This window comes from Oryctolagus cuniculus, chromosome 1, assembly GCF_051225735.1.
Source record: "Oryctolagus cuniculus isolate XC-2025 breed Fujian yellow rabbit chromosome 1, ASM5122573v1, whole genome shotgun sequence".
Lineage (NCBI taxonomy): Eukaryota > Metazoa > Chordata > Mammalia > Lagomorpha > Leporidae > Oryctolagus > Oryctolagus cuniculus.
In genome coordinates this window covers 6622755-6643889 of record NC_142867.1, presented here as the reverse complement: position 1 = coordinate 6643889, position 21135 = coordinate 6622755, and the positions used below count along the sequence as shown (strand labels likewise).

Here is a 21135-nt window from a genome sequence, read left to right as displayed (position 1 = left end):
GGCCTCCCTCCTCTCTGTCTCCCTTCTCTCTCTCTCTCTCTCTCTCTCTCTCTCTCCTTCTCGTCTGGCAAAGACGTAAAACCCAAAGTCCACCGTCCCCAGAAGGAACACTCAGACACTGGGATGGTGGTCAAGAGGAAGGAAAAGAATGAAGGGGAGGTCCTCGCCCACCCCACCTCCCAGCACATGCAAAGACCGGAAGCCCCCAAAGCAGCCCAGAGGACTGGAGACCTGAGACTGAGCCCCTAAGATGTGTTTTCTCACTTGGGGTCTGCACGGCCTCCCCTTGCACTCCAGGCACCAAGAAGCAGCCCTCTCCAGCCCCTGCCGCTTCAACGAGGCACCAAATGCCCTCTCCCAGGACTCACGAGGGGTGTGAGAGTAAAGGAAACAACAGCCCCCTCCCACCCCCTGAACCAATTTTGCCTCCAGGAGCCCATCAAGGGTGCCGGGAGCTAATGCCCCAGCCCAGAGAACCCACAGCAGTCTGGGGGAGGAGGCAGGGACGTGAGAAATGGCCCCCTCCTCTTAGGGGTGGGGGAGCAAGCCCAGGGCCCTACAGCTTCCTCTCCCCCTGCAGCGTTCCCTGACCAGAACCGTGTCACCGCCCCCAGTGCATTCCCACCCCGGCACAAGCCCCCTCCCACTGATTTCCCAGTCTCCCTCCCTCGTAACCCCAGCCTCCCCCCCCCCACCGCAAGCTTCCGCCGCTCTCCCTCCGGCCCCCATCTTGCTCAGCTCCCCACCGGCACAGACCCATCTCTGCCTCCAGCACCTTGGCACCTTCCCCTCTGCTCCCGCCCGGTAACCTCCGCTCCCCTTGGCTCCCCTCCCCCAGGAAAGCCCGGTCCCCGATGGCTTCCCCCAGACGGAGCCCTTGGCCTGGCCCTTGCTCCTTTCCTCTTCACTCCTCTCCTCTCCTTCTCCTCCCACGAAGCCCAGTTCCTCGCGGGTCTCTCCCTCCCAGACCCTTCAGAGCGCAGCGGCTTTCCAGCCCCTCAGCTCAGCACTGTGGCAGCCCGGGGGGCGAGCACAGACTGGGGACTCCCTTCAGCGCCCCCCTCACAGCCCTCAGGATGCCCCTCCTTCTCTCCCATCCCTTCCCCCAACGACCCTCCCTCCGTTCGCCCCAGCTCAGGGCTGATGCCCCTCCCACGGGGAGCCCCGACCCCCAAAGCCCCTAGCGGCTTTGCCTCTCGCTGTCACCCAGCGCGGCGCCCCCGCCCCCCAGCCTCCTTCCAGCCTCCCCCACCCCTCCGATCCGCTCCCCTCCCCCGATCGGCTCCCGCCCCCCGCCCGGCTCCGCCGCAGCCCCCCCTCCCATACCTGGTTCTGGGGGCTCCAGGAGCTGGAGGGTGGGGATCAGAGCCCCGGGGCTGCCCCGTCTCCGGCGGGTGGCAGGGCCGGGGCCAGCGGCGTCGGCCGCCTCGCGCCTCTCTCGTTCCCCGCCGCGTCCCCGCCCGCCCCGCCGCGGTGCCGCTCCGAGGAGGATGCTCCGCGAGTCAGGGCGGCTGCTCCCGCCGCCGCATCCCTGCAACACCGACTGACGGCAGCATCAGCACCAGCGCCCGCCCCCTGCGCGCACGCATTGGGCCACGCTGCGCTAACGGACGAGCGGCGCCGCCAATGGGAAGGCGCAGAGGCCGTCAGCCCGGCGGCTCCACGAGCCCAGCTCCCTCCCCCGTGCGGAACCCAGGCGTCCCGGCCCCAGGGCATGGAGCTCTTCCCCGCCTCTCGAGGGCCTTAGCCCAGGCGCCCGGGGCCCCAACCGGGCAGACGCCACCCCAGCTTCAGCGTCTTTTCCGGGAGCCCAGGCGCCCTAGCCTGCCGCCCACTGGGTCGGGCCCCCGAGTCCCGCACCATCACCATCCCCCATCCCGGTGGCGGGTCCGTGCGGCAGCGCCCAGGGCTGGGACAAACCATAGGAGAGGCTGTGGACCTGGACTTGGGGCTCCGAGGGAGCGGGCCCATGCGGGGTCTGGGCCGCAGTGCCCTCTGCTGGCTGCGCCCAGGGGCGGGTTTGGGCTGCAAGGAGCCTGGGGAACAGGCGCTCTTGCCACCGCTGCTGGGCAGGGATTGGGGGGGGGGGGGGGCGATGGGGCAGGGCAGACCTGGTAGCTTGAGGGTTCCAGCCCTACCTCATGGGAATCCAAGTTTGAAACCAGACTCCCAGTGCTGCCTGGGACTCTGGGCTGCGGCAGTGGTGGGTTTGGGGCTGGGTTGCAGCTGCACGTGCCTGCTCACCAAGAGAGCTACCAGCAGCCCCTCCAGTCGGGAGTTTCAGAGTGTGGGACTGCCGTGCAGGTCCCTAGGAGGGCGGCATCACCCTGCCTGTGGGGGGGAGGGGCAGGGCACCCTGTCACTTTCAGCTGCTGCAAGGTGCACCTCGCCTAGGGTGTGCCACAAAGTTGGACCCTGGGCTTCTGGAGGTGTGTGCGCGCGTGTGCATGTGCGTGTGTGTGCTAGCTCATGCCGGGACCCTGGTTTCATTGCAAGCTCTGGTGGTAGCCGGCCCGGCCCGGGGCACTAGGCGAGAGCGAGTACTTTCCACCACTCATGCCCGCATGTGCGCACGGGGCACTCTCACACCCACGCCTGGACACAGAGCATCCCACAGGGACACTTGTAGAAATGGCCACCGTACTAAGACACCCACAGAAAGCACCTACTTGCCCAAGAACATGCACACACAGTTCGTGCACACAGAGGCAAATACACGCCCGGGGTGGGGGGGAGAGATGCACTGGGAGCCAGCCCACAGCACCGTCCTGCCCCCAAGGCACTGCACTGAGGTGAGCATGGCTGTCTGCCCACCAGAAGGTCACCCCAGTCTGTGAAGGGGTGACTGGGGGGCCCAGGTTGCAGGGCTGAGGAAGGGGATCCCAGAGCCAGGTCCCCACTGACCTTGAAGAGACCCTCGGGCCATCCCCACAAAGGCCACTGGAGGAGCCAGAGAAGCAGAACTGCTGAGTCAGGGGCTGTGGCTCTGAAATTGCCTCTCTGACCCCCCAGGCCACTGCCCTGCCCATCCCCCTCTGCTCCTCCTCCCACAGCCCACACACACACTGTTCATCTATGCGCCAGGGCATCACTGGACAGACGGACAGGTACCGTGACTCACGGAGACCTGGTTCCTCAGACATGCCTGGGAGCAGAGGAAGCGTGAACACCTGCCTGCCAGCCCCACCCCCAGCTTGCCCATCAAGGGCAGGAAAGGTCAGCTGTAGCTGCTGCACCTTGCTGCCCCTCCCCCCACCCCCACGCAGCTGGGACCCACCACTTCCAGACACACACCCCCACACACACAGGGGCTCCCACCCATCGTGGACACTGGGGTGACGTGCTCAGCACCCGCCCTTCTCCCATGTGCACACGGAGAGAAAATGCAGGGGAGAGGGCAAGCACAGTGCTTGTGCACACACATGCACACAGCACACACGTGAAGCGCAGACACCAGACACACGCAACCACGGAAAGACGGGCACACGTCACATGGCAGGCAGGGCATGCCTGGACACACACACACACACACACACACACACACAGGGAAGAAGCCGGGCTGGGCTGGGGGGTGGCGGGGAGGGGAGCAGGGACAGAGGCAGTGAGGGAGGCAGCGGGGCGGGCAGTGCAGGAGCGAGAGAGCCGCTCTTCACAACACAATCGTCTGTTGTTATAGCAACTCAGCCCCCAAATCGTGAAACGGATATTACAGCCTCATGAGGGGGAGGGGCGGGAGGGGGCCGAGGACAGGAGGGGCCGAGCAGGGACAGGGCTGGGGGACCAAAAGGGGGCAAGGCTGCACCTGACACCTGATCGGGAGGGAGAAGGGCGCCACCCAAAACAAGGACCAGGAAGTGGGGTGCAGGCCGAGAGGACGTGAGGTGAGGCATCCCGGGGAGCCTTCTGGGGGGACCTAGGCCACTGACAGGTCTGCAGAATCCATGCTCCCACCCAGGACACTCCCACAGCCACTGCAGGACACCCCCGGCCTGGGGGGGCTGGGCACGTAGCCCCCAGTGGCAGGGCTGCTCTTCAACACCTTCAGGGAACTCCCAGACCCGCCCTCCCCACTCTGACCCCCAAAACCTCCCTGCTGCCTGCTCAGGAGGGAGGGGAGAGCGGGCTGCGCAGGGCGGGGCCGCCCGCCGGGGACTGCGAGCAGATCAGCAGATCGATCCGCACTTGCTCTGGAAGTCCCTGTCCTTCCGGCTGGCGGCAGTACCAGGCCAGGAGCAGCCCGGCCCCCACCCCGGGGCACGCAGGCCCCCGCAGGAGCCTATGGCCGCCCGAGTCCCTTCCTCCACGACCCGCTCTGGGACTGCCGTCTGCCTCCCAGGGTTCCGGCAGTGAGTGCCCGCCCCACCACTGAAAGTGTTCGGGCAAAGGCGGGAGGGCCACCTGTCAGCCAGTGACTCCCAGCTGTGGGCTGTAGGCTCCGGTTACACATGGCCACGCGCCCAGCAATTCTGGGGTGCAAAGGCATTGGTTTCCAGTGTTTAGATCCCCAGGTTTCTGGATTCCTCAAGATTCTAGACCATCTGCAAGATTCTTGTGTTCCAAAGGTCTCTGGCGCTAAGGTCCCCTCCCCCAAGATTCCAGACGCGTCCAATTCCTGATCTGAATCCCAAGATGGCAGTCCCTAGAAGTCCGGCCCCACCCCACCCCCAGGATTCTAGGCTCCGATGGGCCAGATTAATTACACGGGCCATTTTATTCCATCTGGAAAATACAAATATTCACAAGAGTCTGTACAATCTTAGGGACGCCAGCCCTGGCCCTGCCCTCAGTTGCATGCCACCCTCACACCCACCCCAGCCCCCGCCTCCTGCCCCAGCACCCCCAGGCCCCCTGCTCTGGTCCGAGTCTTTTCTCCAAGGCAGGAGTGAGTCCTTGATCCAGTCACAGCTGAGAAGGGAAAAACAGAAGTGGTAAGAAAGATGGCCACCCGCCAGGGCCCCCGGGGAGCACCCATCGCCCACAAACCGCCACGCCATCCCAGCCTGCAGCCGCCATCCCAGCCTGCAGCCGTCGGGGGACTCACCAGCTGTCACAAGTGGATGTCAAACACCCCGTCCTCCACCGCCTGCACCTCCTCCTCTCGTATCTCTGCGGGGGGGGGGCAGGGGTGGCTGTCGCAGAGCCTCCCCCCGACCCCCCCCCCCCGCCGCGGGGACCTGGGACCTGCTCATGGAAGACACCCGCCCCCTCCCGGAAGCAGACCCACCCGCCAAGAATCAATTCCCTTGAATGACCTAATGACCGACGTGTGAGGCTCCTTTTCCAAGTTTTCGTTTGGCTACGGCTTGTTTTTTTTTAAGCCCCAGATCTGCCAGCGCACTTTGCCTAACCGTCCATTTTGTGCGTACGTCACATCTCAGACCCCAGCGCTCTCGGAAGGCTCAGTGCAAATGGTTTCCCTCTTCTATTTCTGAGGCCTATGCCCTGTGGCCGCCTCTATTTTTGAGGACAGTTGTGGTCAACTGCCTCGCCCCAGTGGAACACAGCCGTGCAGACCGTCCTCGGCAGAGTCGTCTGGTGAGCTGTCATTCAGCAAACCCGTCGGAAGCCACCAGGGACCCCAGGAAGGCGAGCAGGGCAAACGTAGGCTCACGGCTCCCGGAGCCCCCATCCCTCGTCAGGCCCTCTGGCAAAATGAGCGTGCGGCTGGAATCGCGCAGTCTCCCGCTTTGCATTTCTTTATAAAGTGGGGTCTCCTCCTCCCCAGCCTCGATGGTCAAGGGCCCCACAGCACCTCTGGTACCTGACCCGTCCTCAGCACCCCACCAAACAACAGAACGGCAGGCTCTGGGTGGTCCCCGGCCCGGATAAGTTCCTACTCTGCCCCCGCGGCCCTGCCCCCTCCCCCCACAAGCCAGTACAGGATGGGGGCTCCCTCTTACCTGGAGGCCGGGAACCTCGCCTGCCCGGCCGGGGCAGGGAGAAGCTGAAGGCGCGGTGGTGGCTGTGTGTGGGAGAGGGGGAGGCCGCGGGCCCCTCCAGACTCACACTCTGGGCCCTGCGCCGGCACTCCACCGACAGGCGGTCCTTGCACTGCTTGTGGCAATTCACGCCGCAGGCTGTGAGGGGCCGGGGCGCTGGTCAGAACCCGCAGGCCTGTGCAGCTCCCTAGGTTCCCTGCCGCCCCACCAAAATAAAAGCCTCTTTCCAGCGTGCTGTCTTCATCCTCACTGTCTGTCTGTCCTCTCCGAGGCTTTCTGCCCCTAGCCAGCTGCCTCACCAAAATAAACTCCCCTCCCATTAATTGGCCTCCGTCTCCGTTCCAAGTGGATACTTCCTGGCCAGCCGCCCCACCAAGATCAGAATCCCGGCCCCAGACCCCCGGGCCAGCCGTGCTCACCTCTGCATTTCAGGCCCTGCTTGTAGATACCAAGGATCTGCAACAGAGGAGGGGGCCGTGCTGGTGAGGGTGGGAGGGGCTTAGAGGTGATGGCTCCACCTCCTCTTCCTCTGGACAGCGGGGGTTGGAGCCTAAGAACCCACCTCTGGGGGGGGGGGGGCAGAGGGCAAGAGAGGAGGGGCAGGTGGAGTTAATAAGAGGCGCGCTGCGGAGCCGGCTCCGGCAGGGGCGGGGCCAGGCCTGGAGAGGGGCGGCGTGGGGGGGCTCACCAGGGTTTTGCAGTGGCGGCAGGCGACTGGGCGCAAGGAGTTGCTTTCCTGGAAGCTGTGCACGAAGCCCATGCGGCCGCCCAGCACGGAGCTGGAGCGCAGGAAGTAGGAGACCATCTCCTCCCTGCTGATGCAGCCGTCCCTGCGGGGCGGGGGGAGCCTCAGCTCCGACGCGCCCCGGGACCACCGACCCACGGGGAGACGCCCTCCCGACAGAACGGTCCTCGCGACCTCTGGCCTGGGGCCCTGGCGCAGGGAAGAGGCGCACCAGGCTGGGAGTCCGGGGGACGAAGCAGCGGCCACTAGCAGCTGTGTGCTGGGTGCCTGCCTGCCCGCCCATTCCACAGTGAAAAGCCCGGGGGACCACCAGGCTGGGGTCCCCAAGGTGTGTTCCGCACAGGCCAGTCGGAGCCCTCAGGGTTGGCAGCTCGCTAAGGGGCTGAGATGCAGGAAAGCCGCGCCCAGCTCCCTCTCGCTTAACCCTGCCAGAAAGACACCCCTAAACCAGGGTCCCCCCCTCCCCCAGGGCTTGGCGCTGGGCCCCTTTTCCTGCCTGTTAGAGTGTTCCGAGGACAGAAGGAGCACGTGTCCTGGACAGGGACCCCAGTTCAAATCCCAGCTCCACTTCCCAGCCACGTGACCTGGGTTGGCACATCGCCTTATACCCTGGTTCCCTCACCTAGGATTCCTCACAGAGATCGAGTGAGTGGACGCGCCTGGAGCCCTGACAGCGTGTCCATGCGGGTGCCGCGTCCCTGGCCACCAGGGGTCACTCCCATCCGGCCAGCCCGTATTTGCAACCCCCACCCACTGCACTTGGAAGTTCCTGGGTGGTCCAGGTTGATCCTTCAAACCAGCCGGGCACAGGGGTAACTGTCCCCTTAGGAAAAAATAGAAACTAGATTGCTAACTCTCAAGGAACTGAGAACACTCAAAACAGAATTATAAAAGTGTCTGGGAAAAGGGAATAAGTTCATAACCTTAAGAGGCTGAGGGTCTTTCTACATAAAACACAAATCCAAGAAGCGAAAAGGAAAAGACTGACATATCGAACACACAGAATTTTCAAAACTTTATGTGAAAAAAGACAACATAAATGACACACAGGGAGAAAATATTTGCAAACACATTCAACAGCAAAGGGTTAATATATATCCATTAACAGAGATTCGAAAAATCAATGAGAAAAAGACCAACACATCGAGTAGAATAATGGACGAAGAATATGAACAGGCAATTAACGGAAGAAATATAAGTGGCCGATAAATATGTGAAAAAGATACCCTACCCCCATTAGTATTAAAGAAATGCAAATTTAACCAAGACACCATTTGCCAACGAGACTGGCAAAATTGTAAAGCTTATTATAGCATCCACTTTTGGCAAGGAAATTGGGAAACAGGCACTTGTACGCTGCTGCTGGGGGTGCAAACTGGTGCAACCTCATCTGAGGTCAGTCTGGCAGCCTCTCTCCTAATTTAGAATGTGCATATCTTTTGATCCAATTATCCCACTTCTAGGAATTTCTCCTACAGAAGTACTGGCCTGAGTGCGCGAGTACAAGGAGGTTCACAGCGGTACGGAGAGGAAAAATAGGAAAGAAAGGAGCCGTCTCTGTGCCCATCAGCAGGAGGATGCGTAGGTAAATGATGGGCCAGCCACATGCTAGAATACTCTGCAGATGTTCTACAGCCTGGTCTAGATGACTCCACATGGAAAGATGTCCATGACAAAGGGTGTAGTGGAAAACAAACAAAAAAAATGCAAAATGCAAAAAAAAAAAAAAAGCAAAGTGAGCAGTTCCATCAAACAGTGATTTAAAAAAAAAGAAAAACAAGCAGAGACCACAATGCTACAAATACCTAATGCTGGTTAAAAATATACCAAAAAGCATATGCAATGCATAGGTGGTTTTGCGAGAAGGAAAGGGACAGCCCCGAGTTCCAGAAACAGAGAGGAAGCTTCCGGGAGAAGCAGTGAGCCCAGTGAGCTCGTGCTGGTCCGGGAGGGGTTGAGGGGCTTCCTCCCGGAGGAAGGCAGCTGCTGGGGGCTGGAGGCCAGGCCTGGGGCCTGTGTCAGGTGGAGAGCTGAGACCCCTGTCTGGGAACACCTGCGGCCCCTCCCGCCCAGGGAGCTGACCTCAAACTCCTCTCTGCCTCTGCCTCAACTCTGGGAGCAGAAATGAAGAAACTAGACTAAAGCCACAGGCGGAGCAGCATCTGTCCTGTCACCAGGGTCGTCCACGGAGCAGACGCCAAGCAAGCAACATCTCTATCAGTCTGCAGACGCCTGAGGGAAAAAAGCCGGGAAGGGCCCATCTACGGCCGAAGCGCTGCCTCTGATCCTGCATTAATCCTGGGAGCCCTGGGCCGGCGCTGTGGTGCAGAGGGATAAGCCCCCTGCGACATCAGCGTCCCACACGGGCGCTGGATCTAATCCCAGCTGCTCCACTCCAATCCAGCTCCCTGCTATTGTGCCTGGCAAAGCAGTGGAAGATGGCCCAAGTCCGTGCAGCCCTGCCACCCACGTGGGAGACCCGGATGAAGCTGCTGGCTGGCTGTTCTTACCGCTTGGGAAGTGATCAGCAGAAGGAAGATCTCTCTCTCCCTCTCTCTCTCTCTCTCTCTCTCTTTCCCTCTCTATCTGTAACTCTGCCTTTCAAATAAATAAGTAAATGAATCTTAATAATAATAAAAGGCTGGCGCCGCGGCTCACTAGGCTAATCCTCCGTCTGCGGCGCTGGCACACCGGGTTCTAGTCCCGGTTGGGGCGCCAGATTCTGTCCCGGTTGCCCCTCTTCCAGGCCAGCTCTCTGCTGTGGCCCGGGAGTGCAGTGGAGGATGGCCCAGGTGCTTGGGCCCTGCACCCCATGGGAGACCAGGAGAAGCACCTGGCTCCTGGCTTCAGATCAGCGCGGTGCGCCGGCCACAGCGGCCATTGGAGGGTGAACCAATGGTAAAGGAAGACCTTTCTCTCTGTCTCTCTCTCACTCTCACTGTCCACTCTGCCTGTCAAAAAATAAAAAATAAATAAATAAAAAATAATAATAAAAACAAAATCCAGGGCCAGCGCTGTGGCATAGCCAGTAAAGCTGCCGCCTGCAGTACCGGCATCCCATATGAGCGCCAGTTCATGTCTCAGCTACTCCACTTCCAATCCAGCTCCTTGCTAATGCGCCTGGGAGAAGCAGCAGAAAATGACCCAAGTGCTTGGGCGCCTGCACCCACGTGGGAGACTTGAAGAAGCTCCTGGCTCCTGGCTTCAGCCTGGCCCGGCCCTGGCCATTGCAGCCGTGTTTGGGAGTGAACTAGCGGATGGAAGATCTCTCTTTCTCTCTGTCTCTCCTTCTCTCTCTGTAATTCTTTCAAATAAAATAAATAAATGTTTAAAAAAAAATCCTGGGGAAAGAGGGAAAGAACTTCCTTTTCTTATTTTCTTTTGCTTCTTTTTTTCATTTCTTTAAATACTTTGTACAGGCCGGCGCCGCAGCTCACTTGGCTAATCCTCCGCCTGTGGTGCCAGCACCCTGGGTTCTAGCCCCGTTTGGGGCGCCAGATTCTGTCCCAGTTGCCCCTCTTCCAGTCCAGCTCTCTGCTGTGGCCCGGGAGGGCAGTGGAGGATGGCCCAGGTGCTTGGGCCCTGCACCCCATGGGAGACCAGGAGAAGCACCTGGCTCCTGGCTTCGGATTGGCGCAGCGCGCTGGCCGTAGTGGCCATTGCGGGGTGAACCAACAGAAGGAAGATCTTTCTCTCTGTCTCTCTCTCTCACTGTCTAACTCTGCTTGTCAAAAAAAAAAATACTTTGTACACTATAAACTTATTATTTTGCCATTTTTTGGTGGAAATTTTTAAAAAGCATGTTTTTGACATTCAGGTAATGTTTTAAAAATTCATCAACCCAGGACGGATTATAAGTCTTGATTGAGGTTTTGTCTGCTCAGCAGAAACAGGGCACGGAGGGCGGTGGCAGGGGGCATCGTGTTTAACCTACGTCCAAGAACCAGCTGTTTTTCCAAACTGTCAGCATGGGAACTGTTGATAAGCAAGTGGGTGCTGCTAATTCCAGGCCTTTATATCTTCATTAAAACCGGCTGCCCACTCCTTCTGCCAGCTGTGAGCCTCACCAACACAGCAGCATGCATGCCACAGCCTCCCCAAGATTCAAGGGGAGCCTCTCCGGTCCTCCACCCTATCCGTCTGGCGGGCGAGCTAATTCAAAGTCTCCCCCCACCCAACATAATCAGATCCCTGGGGTCTGCAGCACCCTGTAAGGAAGTACTAGTTCAAGTCCCGGCTGCTCCACTTCCGGTGCAGCTCCCGCCAATGCGCCTGGAAAAGCAGCGGAGGACGGCCCAAGCGCTCCTGCCCCTGCCCCACGTGGGAGACCCGGATGGAGCTCCAGGCTCCTGGCCTCGGCCTGGCCCAGCCCCGACTGCTGCGGCCGTTTGGGGAGTGAACCAGCGGGTGAAGATCTCTCTGTGTCTCCCCCTCTCCCTCTCTCTCTGTTGCTCTGCCTTGCAAATAGACAAGTAAATCATTAAAAACAGTACCGCTCAGGGCCCTCCCCACAGTAGGAGCGTCCCCCCACAGTAGGAGCGTCCCCCCACAGTAGCAGCGTCCCCCCACAGGTAGGAGCATCCTCCCCACAGAAGGAGCGTCCCCGGCCAGGCGAGGTTGTCTGGCTTGACGGCCTCGACTTGCACCAGGTGAACAGAGCCTGAGGGAAGCACGCCGGGCGCCTGCCCCCCCTCGGGCCCCAGCCCTCCTCACTGGTTCTGGTCGAGGTCCCCAAAGGCGCTGAGGTAAGGGAAATTTCCACGGATGATCTGGAACTCTTCCTGCGAGATATGGCCGTCGCCGTCAACATCGAAGTTCCGGAACACAGACTGGGGTCCACGGGGCCAGGGCAGGGCAGAACGAAAGAACAGGCACTCTCAATGCACCAGGGCGTCTCCGAGGGCGTCCCCCGCCCCAGCCCCAGTCGCAGCAGGCACCTTGGGCCAGACAGCCAACCTGCGCCTCCTGGGGCCTGAGCACTGGCCCCTGGACACAGCACTAGCGCCGGCTCTGGCACCAGCACACTTAGCCCCCCGCCCCCACCGTGGCTCGGGCTCCCAGCGAGTCTCACCTCCACCATCTTCTCAATGTGTTCCACCACCAGGGCCTGGTCCAGCTTGGGCTTAGCAGCGGAGGTCCACGGCTCCAGGAGCACAGCGGGCCGTGGAGGCGGCGTGCAACTGGTGGGGCTGGTTGGCTGCGGAGAAGGTCAGGACTGAGCTGGGGCCAGAGGGGGGAGCCCGGAGGAACAGAGAGGGGGATCCCCTGGCAGGGGGTAGACGCACACAGACAGGGCGGTCCCCTGAGGGGAGCAGACGCACACCCAAGGCCACTGCCCCCACCCTAGGACTCCCGGCAAGTGAGGTGGCTTCGAAGAATTTCTCCTGTCCCCACAGCCTGGGACTCGGGTGCGGCCGAGCGAAGAGGCAGGAGGGAGTGCGTCTCTCACCGAAGACTTGGAGCGCGGCTCCCGCTGCAGGGACAGCTGGTACAGCTCATCCTCCGTCTGATACTGATCCAGAGACACCTGGGACACACGGCTTCGCTCACATCCCCTGGCCCTGCTGCGGCCAGGAGCCCCCAGCTCAGTCCTGGGCCCAGGCCAGGAACCAGACTCAGTGCAAAGCCCAGCTTCGAACACAGCCGGACAACCGCAGGCCAGCCTCGCATGCGCGCACACACACACACACACACACACGCGCGCGACCACAGCCTGGCCCCACACCCTGAACACCACACACTGCCAAGATGCCAGCCGCGACGCCAAGTCAGAACCCAGCTTCCAGCTCGGAGACTCATCCAAAATGCAGCTCAGATTTCAAGAGCTGAAGCCACCAAGAATCCACCCTGAACCCGCCAGCCCAAGCTCCCACCAGTCCCACATCTAGAATGTTCTCAAGCTCAGACCTAGAACCCAGCCCCCACCCCAGATTTCAAGACTGAGTACAAGACCAAGCCCACGACCCTGCTCGGGGGCCAGGACCCTGTGGAGAAACCACTGCTGCACACGAATCCAGTTTGTCCCCAACTTTGAATGCAGCCCCCCCGCCAAGCAGTCAGCCCAGGACCCAGACCCAGCCTCAACCCTGGCCCTAAGTGCACCAGCCAACCTTGGGATCAGACCTCAGCCCACAGCCTCGACCAGAGCCTGGGACCAGCTCAGAGTACACTCCAAGCCCTGAGCCCAGGCTGCGTCTCGGTCCCATGACCAGAACCCAGCGCCCAAGGCCCTGCCCACAGCCAGGACCAGCTGTGGCTGTCCCGCAGCTCCTCTGCCCAGGCCGCTCACCGTGAGCAGGCTCAGCAGGTCGGGGTTGGCTTGCACGGGTGGCCGCAGGCTGGTCACCATGGCCAGCTCCTCCAGGATACTGAACAGCTGCTTCATCTTGGCCCCGTTGAGCCGTGTCCGCGCGGGGTCCAGCCAGTCGGGCAGTGCCAGCTGCAGGGCCACCAGGTCCTTGAGGTGCACACCCAGGATGGGGAAGCGGAAGCCCACGCAGGCTGCCAGACGCCGCCGGTAGTTGCCATAGTTGCCTGTGGCCGTCACTAATTCGGTCAGCCCTTCCCAGAGCTGGGGGCAGAGGACAAGGGTCACGCGTGCGCATGCGTGGGCATCGACGCACCGTTCAACCGTCCTCCCGCCTCAGCCCCGGCAACGTGGGAGCAGAGGCGGAATGAGGGTCAGAGACAGGGGAACAATCCCCCCGCTCCGCACTGGCTCCACAGGCCCTGGAGGTCAGAGTTCACAGGTCGTGAACTCAAGGCAGCACCCACTGCCAAATACCACAGTTTTACAGCGGGCCCAGGCACAGGCTAGCGTCCACACTGACAGATGAGCAAGGAGCATCCCAGGGTCCAACACAACAGATGCACCAACGGGGTGGGCTCCACAACGGGGTATCACGCAACACTGAGAAGGAACGAACCCCGGCTCCGCCCAGCAGGACACAAAGAATCTTCAGAACCAGTGGAAGGGAGGACGCAGGACAACAGAGTAACACACAGGAGGCGCTGCAGAAGGCTTGTGGGAAACGGCTTGAAAAATAAGTCGAGGGGCCGGCACTGTGGCGCAGCGGGTAGAGCCGCCGCCTGCTGTGCCCGCATCCCATATGGGCACCGGTTCTAGTCCCGGCTGCTCCACTTCCGATCCAGCTCTCTGCTGATGGCCTTGGAAAGCAGTGGAAGATGGCCCAAGTGCTGGGGCCCCTGCACCCATAAGAAGCTCCTGGCTCCTGGCTTTGGATCGGTGCAACTCCGGCCATTGCAGCCATTTGGGGAGTGAACCAGCAAATGGAAGACCTCTCTCTCTCTCTCTCTCTCTCTCTCTCTCTCTCTCTGCCTCTCTGTAACTCTGCCTTTCAAATAAATAAATAAATAAATCTTTTTTTTTTTTAAAGTAAGTTGGGGGGTTGGTGTTGTGACACAGAGGGTTAGGCTGCAGCCTGCCACGCAGGCCCCCTCCATCAGAGGGCTTGTTCCAGCCCCAGCTGCTCCACTTCCAACCCAGCGCCCTGCTAACGCACCCGGGAATGCAGAAGACAGCCCAGGTGCTTAGGCTCCTGCCACCTGGGTAGGAGACCAAGATGGAGTTCTTGGCTCCTGGCTTTGGCTTGGCCCAGCCCTGGCTGTTGGAGGTATTTGGGGAGTGAACCAGTGGGTGAAAGATCTCTCTCTCTCTCTCCCTCTCTTCCTCCCTCTTTATTGCTCTGCCTTTCAAATAAATGAATCTTTCTTAAAAAAAAAAAAAGTTGATTTTGGCATAAAAAAATTTGAAATCCATGCACAGTTTTTTCATAACATGTTCAGTCCATAAATTTTTGAAGACCTCTCGTACGCATGGACGTCAACATTTTTGCACCAAAATCAACTTTTTATGTTTTAATTTCCTTGAGAAGCAGAGAGACAGAAAATAAAGGCCCCTGCACTGGTTCTCTCCCCATCATGCCCCTGGGCTGGGCCAGGCCTGAGTCAGGAGCCAGGAACTCAGTTTGGGTATCCCATCCCCCCCAAGGGAGCCACCCCCTGCCATCTCCCAGGGTCTGGAGCTGGGATTCAAATCCAGGCGCCCCAACCTGGGAGGCAGGTGCCCCAAGAAGTGTCCTAACTGCTGCCCCAGGTAACTCCTCTGCTCAGTCCATGCACCCGTTGAAATTCCCTCGTATTACCCCATGCGAGAAAACACTAAAAGAAAAAAAGCACAAGCTTTGGGGTCGGACAGGACTGAGGGTCCCCACTCCGCCCCTTTCATTGTGTGGCCCAGGAAAAGCATTAAGGCCCCCTGAGCTTCAGTTTCCAGGACAGCACCCTGTGCGGCTAGGGGCCTACTCCGCCCCTCCAGGACAGCACCCCCATGCTGCTGGGGGCCCACCTCGCCCCGCCCCTCCAGGACAGCACCCCCAAGCTGCTGGGAGCCGCCCTGCCCCCACCCCCGCCCCCGCCGCTCCAGGACAGCACCCCCATGCTGCTGGGAGCCGCCCTGCCCCCGCCCCCGCCCCTCCAGGACAGCACCCCCATGCTGCTGGGAACCGCCCTGCCCCCGCCCCGGCCCTCCAGGACAGCACGCCAAGCAGCTGGGGCCGCCCCTCCCCCACCCCTCCCCCGCCCAGGCACCTTGATGGTGTCGGCGCTGAGGTGGCTGTGGGTCTCCTTGAGCCGCGAGATGGAGCTGTGGCTCAGGCCCCCGACCACGGCCATCAGCGTGTTGAAGTTCTGCAGCTGCAGCAGCTTCTGCGGACGGGGACAGAGGCAAGGAGTCACCTCCAGGCCCAGCACTCAGCCCGGCCCGGCCGTCCTGGCCAGCCGGCAGGGCGGAGTAGGGCTGGGGGCGGGACAGGCACCTCTGCCACGTGGACGAAGTGCGTGATGACCAGGGCCCGCTGGGGCGCGGTGGGCTTGCCGAGGACCATGAGCTGCACCCACTGGGAGACGCTGTTGAAGAGGGCGATGAATCTCTCCAGCACGGGGTTGTCCACGGTGCAGCCGTGAGTCACGAAGCTGTGGTAGTCCTGGAACTGCGGGCGGCGGGCGTGGCCTCAGCGCCCACCCCGCCAACGGCCACGCCTCACCTTCCAGCTGTCCCTCAGTGGTCACACTGATACCCGCAACTCACCCACGCGTGCCCCAGGGACCCTCCCCCTCCCGGGCCGCCCACGCCCAGCCCATGCCCGAGCCCGCGGGCCACACCAGGATCTTGCAGAAGGAGCGGTACTCCAGGTAGGTGAGGTGTTCCGCCAGCTCCAGGGGCTCCAGGTGGTCGAACAGCAGCGACATCTTGCGCTTTTTCTGTCCCACCGGGTTCCGCTGGGTCACCTGCCGCTTCCACTTGTAGGTGGGGCTGGGGGGGGCAGGAGTAGGGAGCCCTTTGCTGGAGACGCCCCATGCCTGGAGGCCCCCACACTCACACAGACATGCCACTCAAGCTGTGTGAGCCACTGCCGTAGACTCCGATGGCCCCGTCCCTATCTTCCCCCTGGTCATACACTCAACACACGCTTGTGCCCAATGTGCTCTGTGCCAGGCGCTGGAAACACAGAGCTGCGGAGCTCACAGACACAGGACACGCGTGCCAGGGGCCACGGAGAGAACGGGGCGGGGGGGCCAGGCAGCCTCACACCTGGGCTGCGTCGAGGTGACCCGGAGAGGCTAGCAAGGGGAACGGAGGGCAGGGGCTCAGACAACGGGCTGGGGGGCCCGTGGTGTCGCCGCGGTTACCGGGTGCCTGGGATGGGCACTGGGCTGTGGGCCAGGAAGCAAGGCCAAGCCAGCCTGAGCCACCAAAGGCCTTAATGGCCAGGCGGGGTGTTCTGAAGGCAACAGGGAGCCACGGAAGGTTTCTTAAACAAGAGAGTGACGGGACCCTCACTCATTCGAATCAACATTTATTAGGTGCCACGGGCCGCGCGCCCGCCCTGCCCGCCGAGCTGCCCCACGCACACGCTGTCGATGTCAATGAGGTTGCTGTGCCGTCGGTTCCCTTCTTGGTCCAGGAGAGCCTTCAGCTCTTTAATCTGCTCGGCCAGCTCCGGGTTCAAGTCGAACTCCGCCGGGAACGCGGAGATCCAGTACCTGGCAGAGGGGCAGGGTCACCCTCAGTGACCCTCAGCCCGCACCACCGCCAACCCCATCTAAATCAGAGCCCAGGACCCCAAACAGGACCAAGGGAGCCGGAGCCGGAACCCAGGTGAGCCCTCCCTCCACGCCCGCATCAGGGCAGGGGCCCAGGCGGGGGACCGGCCCCAGAGGGCAGACTCACCTGACCAGGTGGCAGGTTTTCACCTGCAGGGAACTGGAGTTGTCCTTCCGGGACTGTTGGTAGGTGAAGCAGAGTTAAGGAAGACAGAGATGGAGCCTAGCTCTAGACAGGGATTCAGGCGCGGGGGCGGAGCTCAGAGGGAGGCTGGGGGCGGGGCCTGCGTCCTGGGAGACCCTCTGGGGGCGGGGCCTGGACTCTGGCCTGGGACGGAAGTTCTGAAAAGGGATTAAGGAAGGCACCGCCGGGGTCCAGGGAGGCTGCTGGGGGGGTGGTAAGGGGGAAGCAGGTAGCAATGGGAGGAGGCCGAAGGCAGGACCCGCACCCTGGGAGGCCAGCCAGAGCGGGGGTCCAGGCCGGGCGCAGGGTCGGGTTCGGGACTCCCGCGAGGCGGAGGGCAGCGCCTAGGCGGGGGCGACAGCCTGGGGGCGGGGCCTGAGTCCCGAGAGGAGGGGAGGGGGAGCCCAGGCTCGACCCACGCCGGGCCGAGCCGGGGCGCTGCGGGGCAGCGGGGCCCCTGCGGGCCCACCAAGGATATATGTGGAGCAGTTTGGCCGCCAGCTGAGAGGAGGGGATGTACCAGGGATGCATCATAAGGAACATGCGCACCAGCTGCGGGTCCCGCACCTTCCCGGAGTCGTCTAGCGCGGAAGGTCCAAGGGAAGCGCGCTGACCCGCGGCCCAGCAGCTGGCCCGCGGCGCGCCCCCTCCCGGCCCCGCCCACCTCCTGCTTTCCCCCGGACCCCAAACCAGCAGGCCAATTAGCAAGGAAAGGTGGAGCGGGGGCGGGATAAGGCAGGGTCCGAGGAGCTGGACGAGCGGCGCGTCGTCCGAGGGGAACCAGCTGGGGCGGAAGGAGCCTGGGTTCCCCGGGGTCAGGAATCCAGAGGTCACTTCCTGAGTACTGGGGAAGGGGCACCCCCTTCACCAGATAAGCCGCCCCCCCACCCCCATCAGCCGGAAACAGCTCCCAGGCCGGAGACGGCGAGTTCCTCCGGATCCCCGGGGAGACAGATAACGCCCCTCGCGTGTTGGAGGGTGGGACCCGGCGCTGCCTCCCCGCCGGCTGCGAAGGCTGGGGAAGGGGCTGCAGCAGCCCGTGCGCCTCTCTACCCTGTGATGAGGAGGGGGCTCTCCTTGGAGAGGCTGCAGGATGCGGAGCTGGGGGGGGGGGGGCGCCGGGCCAGGGGTCCACCCTGGGAGGCAGGGGCCCGGGTTCCGTGTGCCCTCCTGCGCCACTCACCAAAGGCTTCGATGCAGCCGCGGAGCAGCTCCTCCACCGTGCAGCCCTTGTCCAGGTCCAGGGTGCACGCCATGGTCGCCGGCGCCCGCGGGCTAGGCCCAGGCTGCTCTCTGGGAGGCTCCCGAGGGACTCAGACCCGACCCCTGTCCCGAGAGAGGCAGAGCGGGAGTCTGCGGAGGCGCGGGCCGGGGCAGCGGTGCTGCGGGCGGGGATGGGACGGGGCGGGGCGGGGCGGGCACGCCCCCTGCTGGGCAGGGGCGGAGTTGTCCGCTGCGGCCACTCCCGGGGTTAAACGGTCTGGCCTGGGATGGTGCAACCCTTTAGTTGGGAAACGGACCTCCGAGAGGCTTCCGGCCCACCCTCGGAGTCACGGGAGGGCTGAGGCTCCACGAGCCGGGACTGCAGGGGCGGGGTGCGCCCGGGTCCCCCGCAGGCCGCTCTCCTGGCGCCGCTCCCCGGAGGCACCTGCAGCAGCACCCCGCAGCTCCGCTCGCGCCCCTCCCGCTCCCCTCCCTCCGCAGCCTCCCTTCCCCCGCAGGGTTATTTTGGGAACCCAGAGCCTGAGGGGACCTCGGAGGAATTTCTCCCCGAGATGGGAGGGGGGAGGAGGGAACCCAGGCGTCCTGCCCGCATCTCTCCCTCCAGGGCGCCTAGGGAGGGGAGGCGGGGCTGCGGCGGCCCCCAGGGGCCTGCCGCTGGCGAAGCGGGCTGGAGTGGCGGGGAACATTCCTGGGGCGGGGGTGGGGGCGGGGAGCCCTTTTCGGCCGGAGGCGTCAGCGGGAGGCCTGAGCCTGGGAACCGCGCGCTCCCGAGCCACCTCCGAGAAGGCCCCAGGGGGTCCGGGCTCGGCCTCTCCGCACACCATCCTCCTCCCTAGCCCGGCTCGGGACCCGGGTCCCTGACCCTGCACATGGGAACCGTGAGCGCACACGGAGTAGGGTGCCCAGAAGGGGGCGCCAGCACGCGGGGGAGGGGAGTGGCCACACCGGCAGCCACTCCGGTGACTGCGGGGGGTCCTACGCACTCCTGCAGGGACAGACCCTCCGTAGTCACCAGAGACTGGGGACCTACGCTGGGGTGCAACAAGGCCCCTCTCGCCCACGCCTGGGCCGCGGGCACTCGCCTCCTGTGGGCCGTCTCGCGCACACAATGGCACCCAAGCCCGTGCACACCTGCGTGGAGGACGCCCCGGCGCACAACCCCAGATCATCCCCCACTCCGCGCGCGAGGTCGCCTCCCGAGCAGGGCCCACCTCGACTCCCGCAGCACTAGCGCTCTGACACCCGCACACGTGCGCACACAGCCGAGGCAGTGCGTCTCAGCGTGCACACTCCCCCCGCACATGCACACACCCCCGTCAGCGCGCACACGCCCATCCCGCGCCCCCCAGCCGTCCGCGGTCCAGGGCCCGCCCTGCGGCCCCGTGCACTGACTCCCCTCACTCCCAGACCTGGCAGAGCCTAACCCCACCGAAGGGTGCCCGCCCCCACACGCACTGCCCCCCGCGGGGGGCTTGGGAGCTCCACCGTGGAGTTGGTCATGCGGACTTTTCCTGGGAGCCACGCAGAGCCCCGCCCTCCTGGTTCCTCTGCTGCCTTGCTGTGTGACCTTGAGAATCACTTGGCCTCTCCGAGTCTCTGTTTTCTCATCTGTCCAATGGGGGCTCGCGGGGGAAACGCGGCCGGGAGGGGCCCGGTGCGCCGCGGGGTCCCCATCCCGCCGGTGGTCCAGCACGCCTCGGTTCTCGAAGCAGCGCCCTCCTACCCGCGAGCGGAGCCGCATAATCCCCACCCACCCGCAGCCCCGGGCCCTGCAGGACCGTCCTGGGGGCATCCCGGGGGCCGCGCCCTCCTTGGCCCAGCGCCCTGCCCGCGCTCGCTCGCTCACTCACTCTTGGGACCCACCGCAAGGAGCCCGCACCCGGCCCTGCCGGCGCCAGCTCGGTGCACTCCCGCCCGCCGGCCTCGCTGCGGCTGCGGCTCCCGCCCGCTCTCCGCGCCGCGGCCCCGCGCCCCGCCCCCGCGCCGCCGCCGCCCCCTCCCCTCCCCTCCCGCCCCTGCGCCGGGCTCCGCAGCGCGGGCTGCGCCTCCCCCACCGGGGGCTCCCTCTGCCCCGCACGCGGAGGTCCCTGCGGCAGCTTAACCCCTCCCCTGCCGCGCCGCCCGGGACGCCGAGGCGGCGGGCGGGGGGCTGCGCCACGGCGGTGCGGAGGGTGGGTGGGCAAAGGCCGGGCTGCGCTGGACGCGGAGGGGGGAAACTAATCTAAGGGCTCTCTGCCCTCAACCCTGGGCGCCCCTCTGCCCCCCCCCAAACCCGCCTGGGTGTCGGGGGAGGAAACCGGGAGGGGCAGGAAGCGGACTGCGGTGGGGAAGGGGCGCCCCGCCCAGCCCCCGGCCCGGGTTCCTGTTTTCGAGACAAACCGTTCCCACGGGGCTAACCCGTCCCCGGGCCGGGCGTCTTCCTGCGGGCGGCGGGCGGCACGGGCCTGGTGCAGGTCTCGGGCGTGGGGGCAGCGGGTCCTTGGGTGGGGGGGAGGGGCTAGGGCAAGATGGGAGCGTTTTGGGCAGAGGAGTCGGGCAGGCAGGCTCAAAATGCGGCTACCTGGTGTCTGGGGGCGGGCCCCCGGAAGCCTGGCTCCCCACAGGGCTGGGGAAGGGGCAACAGCGGGCGGCGGAGAATGGAGGCCTGGACCCCGGCGGGGAAGAACTTGGGAGGGGCTGCGGCAGGCGGTTGGGGTCCCCGTAACAGCTTCCGGCCTTTTGGGTTCAAGCACACTCACTGTGAAACCACCGGCCCCAAACCTCCCTGCCGGGGCTCGCCCCTCCCCTGCACCTCCAGGTTGCTAACGTGAGACCTAGAAGCGCGCTCTTTCTGGTTTTCAGTTTCCCCATAGCGAGGGAGGGTGACGCCGGCCCGGCCTCGGCGATCCGTGACTGTCCCCCGCCCTAACACTCGCCCC

At 63.5% G+C, this 21135-nt stretch overlaps 2 protein-coding genes across 34 annotated transcripts in view; both read right to left on the bottom strand.

Annotated features, from left to right (window-relative positions):
* The window catches only part of NRXN2 (neurexin 2), a 109597-nt gene extending 108037 nt beyond the window's left edge, over positions 1-1560 (bottom strand). For 17 of the 23 annotated variants that reach the window (XM_070068859.2, XM_070068909.2, XM_070068894.2 and 14 more), the window contains exon 1: positions 1327-1560. The gene's annotated coding sequence lies outside the window, so the exon portion shown is untranslated. The remainder of the gene's footprint in view (positions 1-1326) is intronic. The other 6 variants (XM_070068869.2, XM_070068871.2, XM_070068917.2 and 3 more) reach the window with 1 other exon arrangement.
* A 3132-nt stretch (positions 1561-4692) lies between these two features.
* On the bottom strand, positions 4693-21122 carry RASGRP2 (RAS guanyl releasing protein 2). 11 transcript variants are annotated; one of them, XM_070077253.2, is made up of 17 exons: positions 20778-21122; positions 18177-18319; positions 17472-17574; positions 16937-16999; positions 16618-16749; positions 15868-16018; positions 15522-15695; positions 15295-15411; positions 12974-13255; positions 12134-12211; positions 11756-11881; positions 11398-11513; positions 6628-6769; positions 6359-6395; positions 5901-6077; positions 5042-5106; positions 4693-4905 (listed from the first exon to the last, which is right to left on the bottom strand). In XM_070077253.2, exons 2-16 carry the CDS (start codon positions 18247-18249, stop codon positions 5048-5050), a joined length of 1830 nt encoding a protein of 609 aa, XP_069933354.1. In that variant the 5' UTR covers positions 18250-18319; positions 20778-21122; the 3' UTR covers positions 4693-4905; positions 5042-5047. The 11 variants fall into 11 exon arrangements, with proteins under 11 accessions (XP_069933354.1, XP_069933311.1, XP_069933289.1 ...); XM_070077210.2 differs by lacking the exon at positions 20778-21122 and adding an exon at positions 20597-20708; XM_070077188.2 differs by lacking the exon at positions 20778-21122 and adding an exon at positions 20081-20200.
* Positions 21123-21135: the final 13 nt, after the last annotated feature.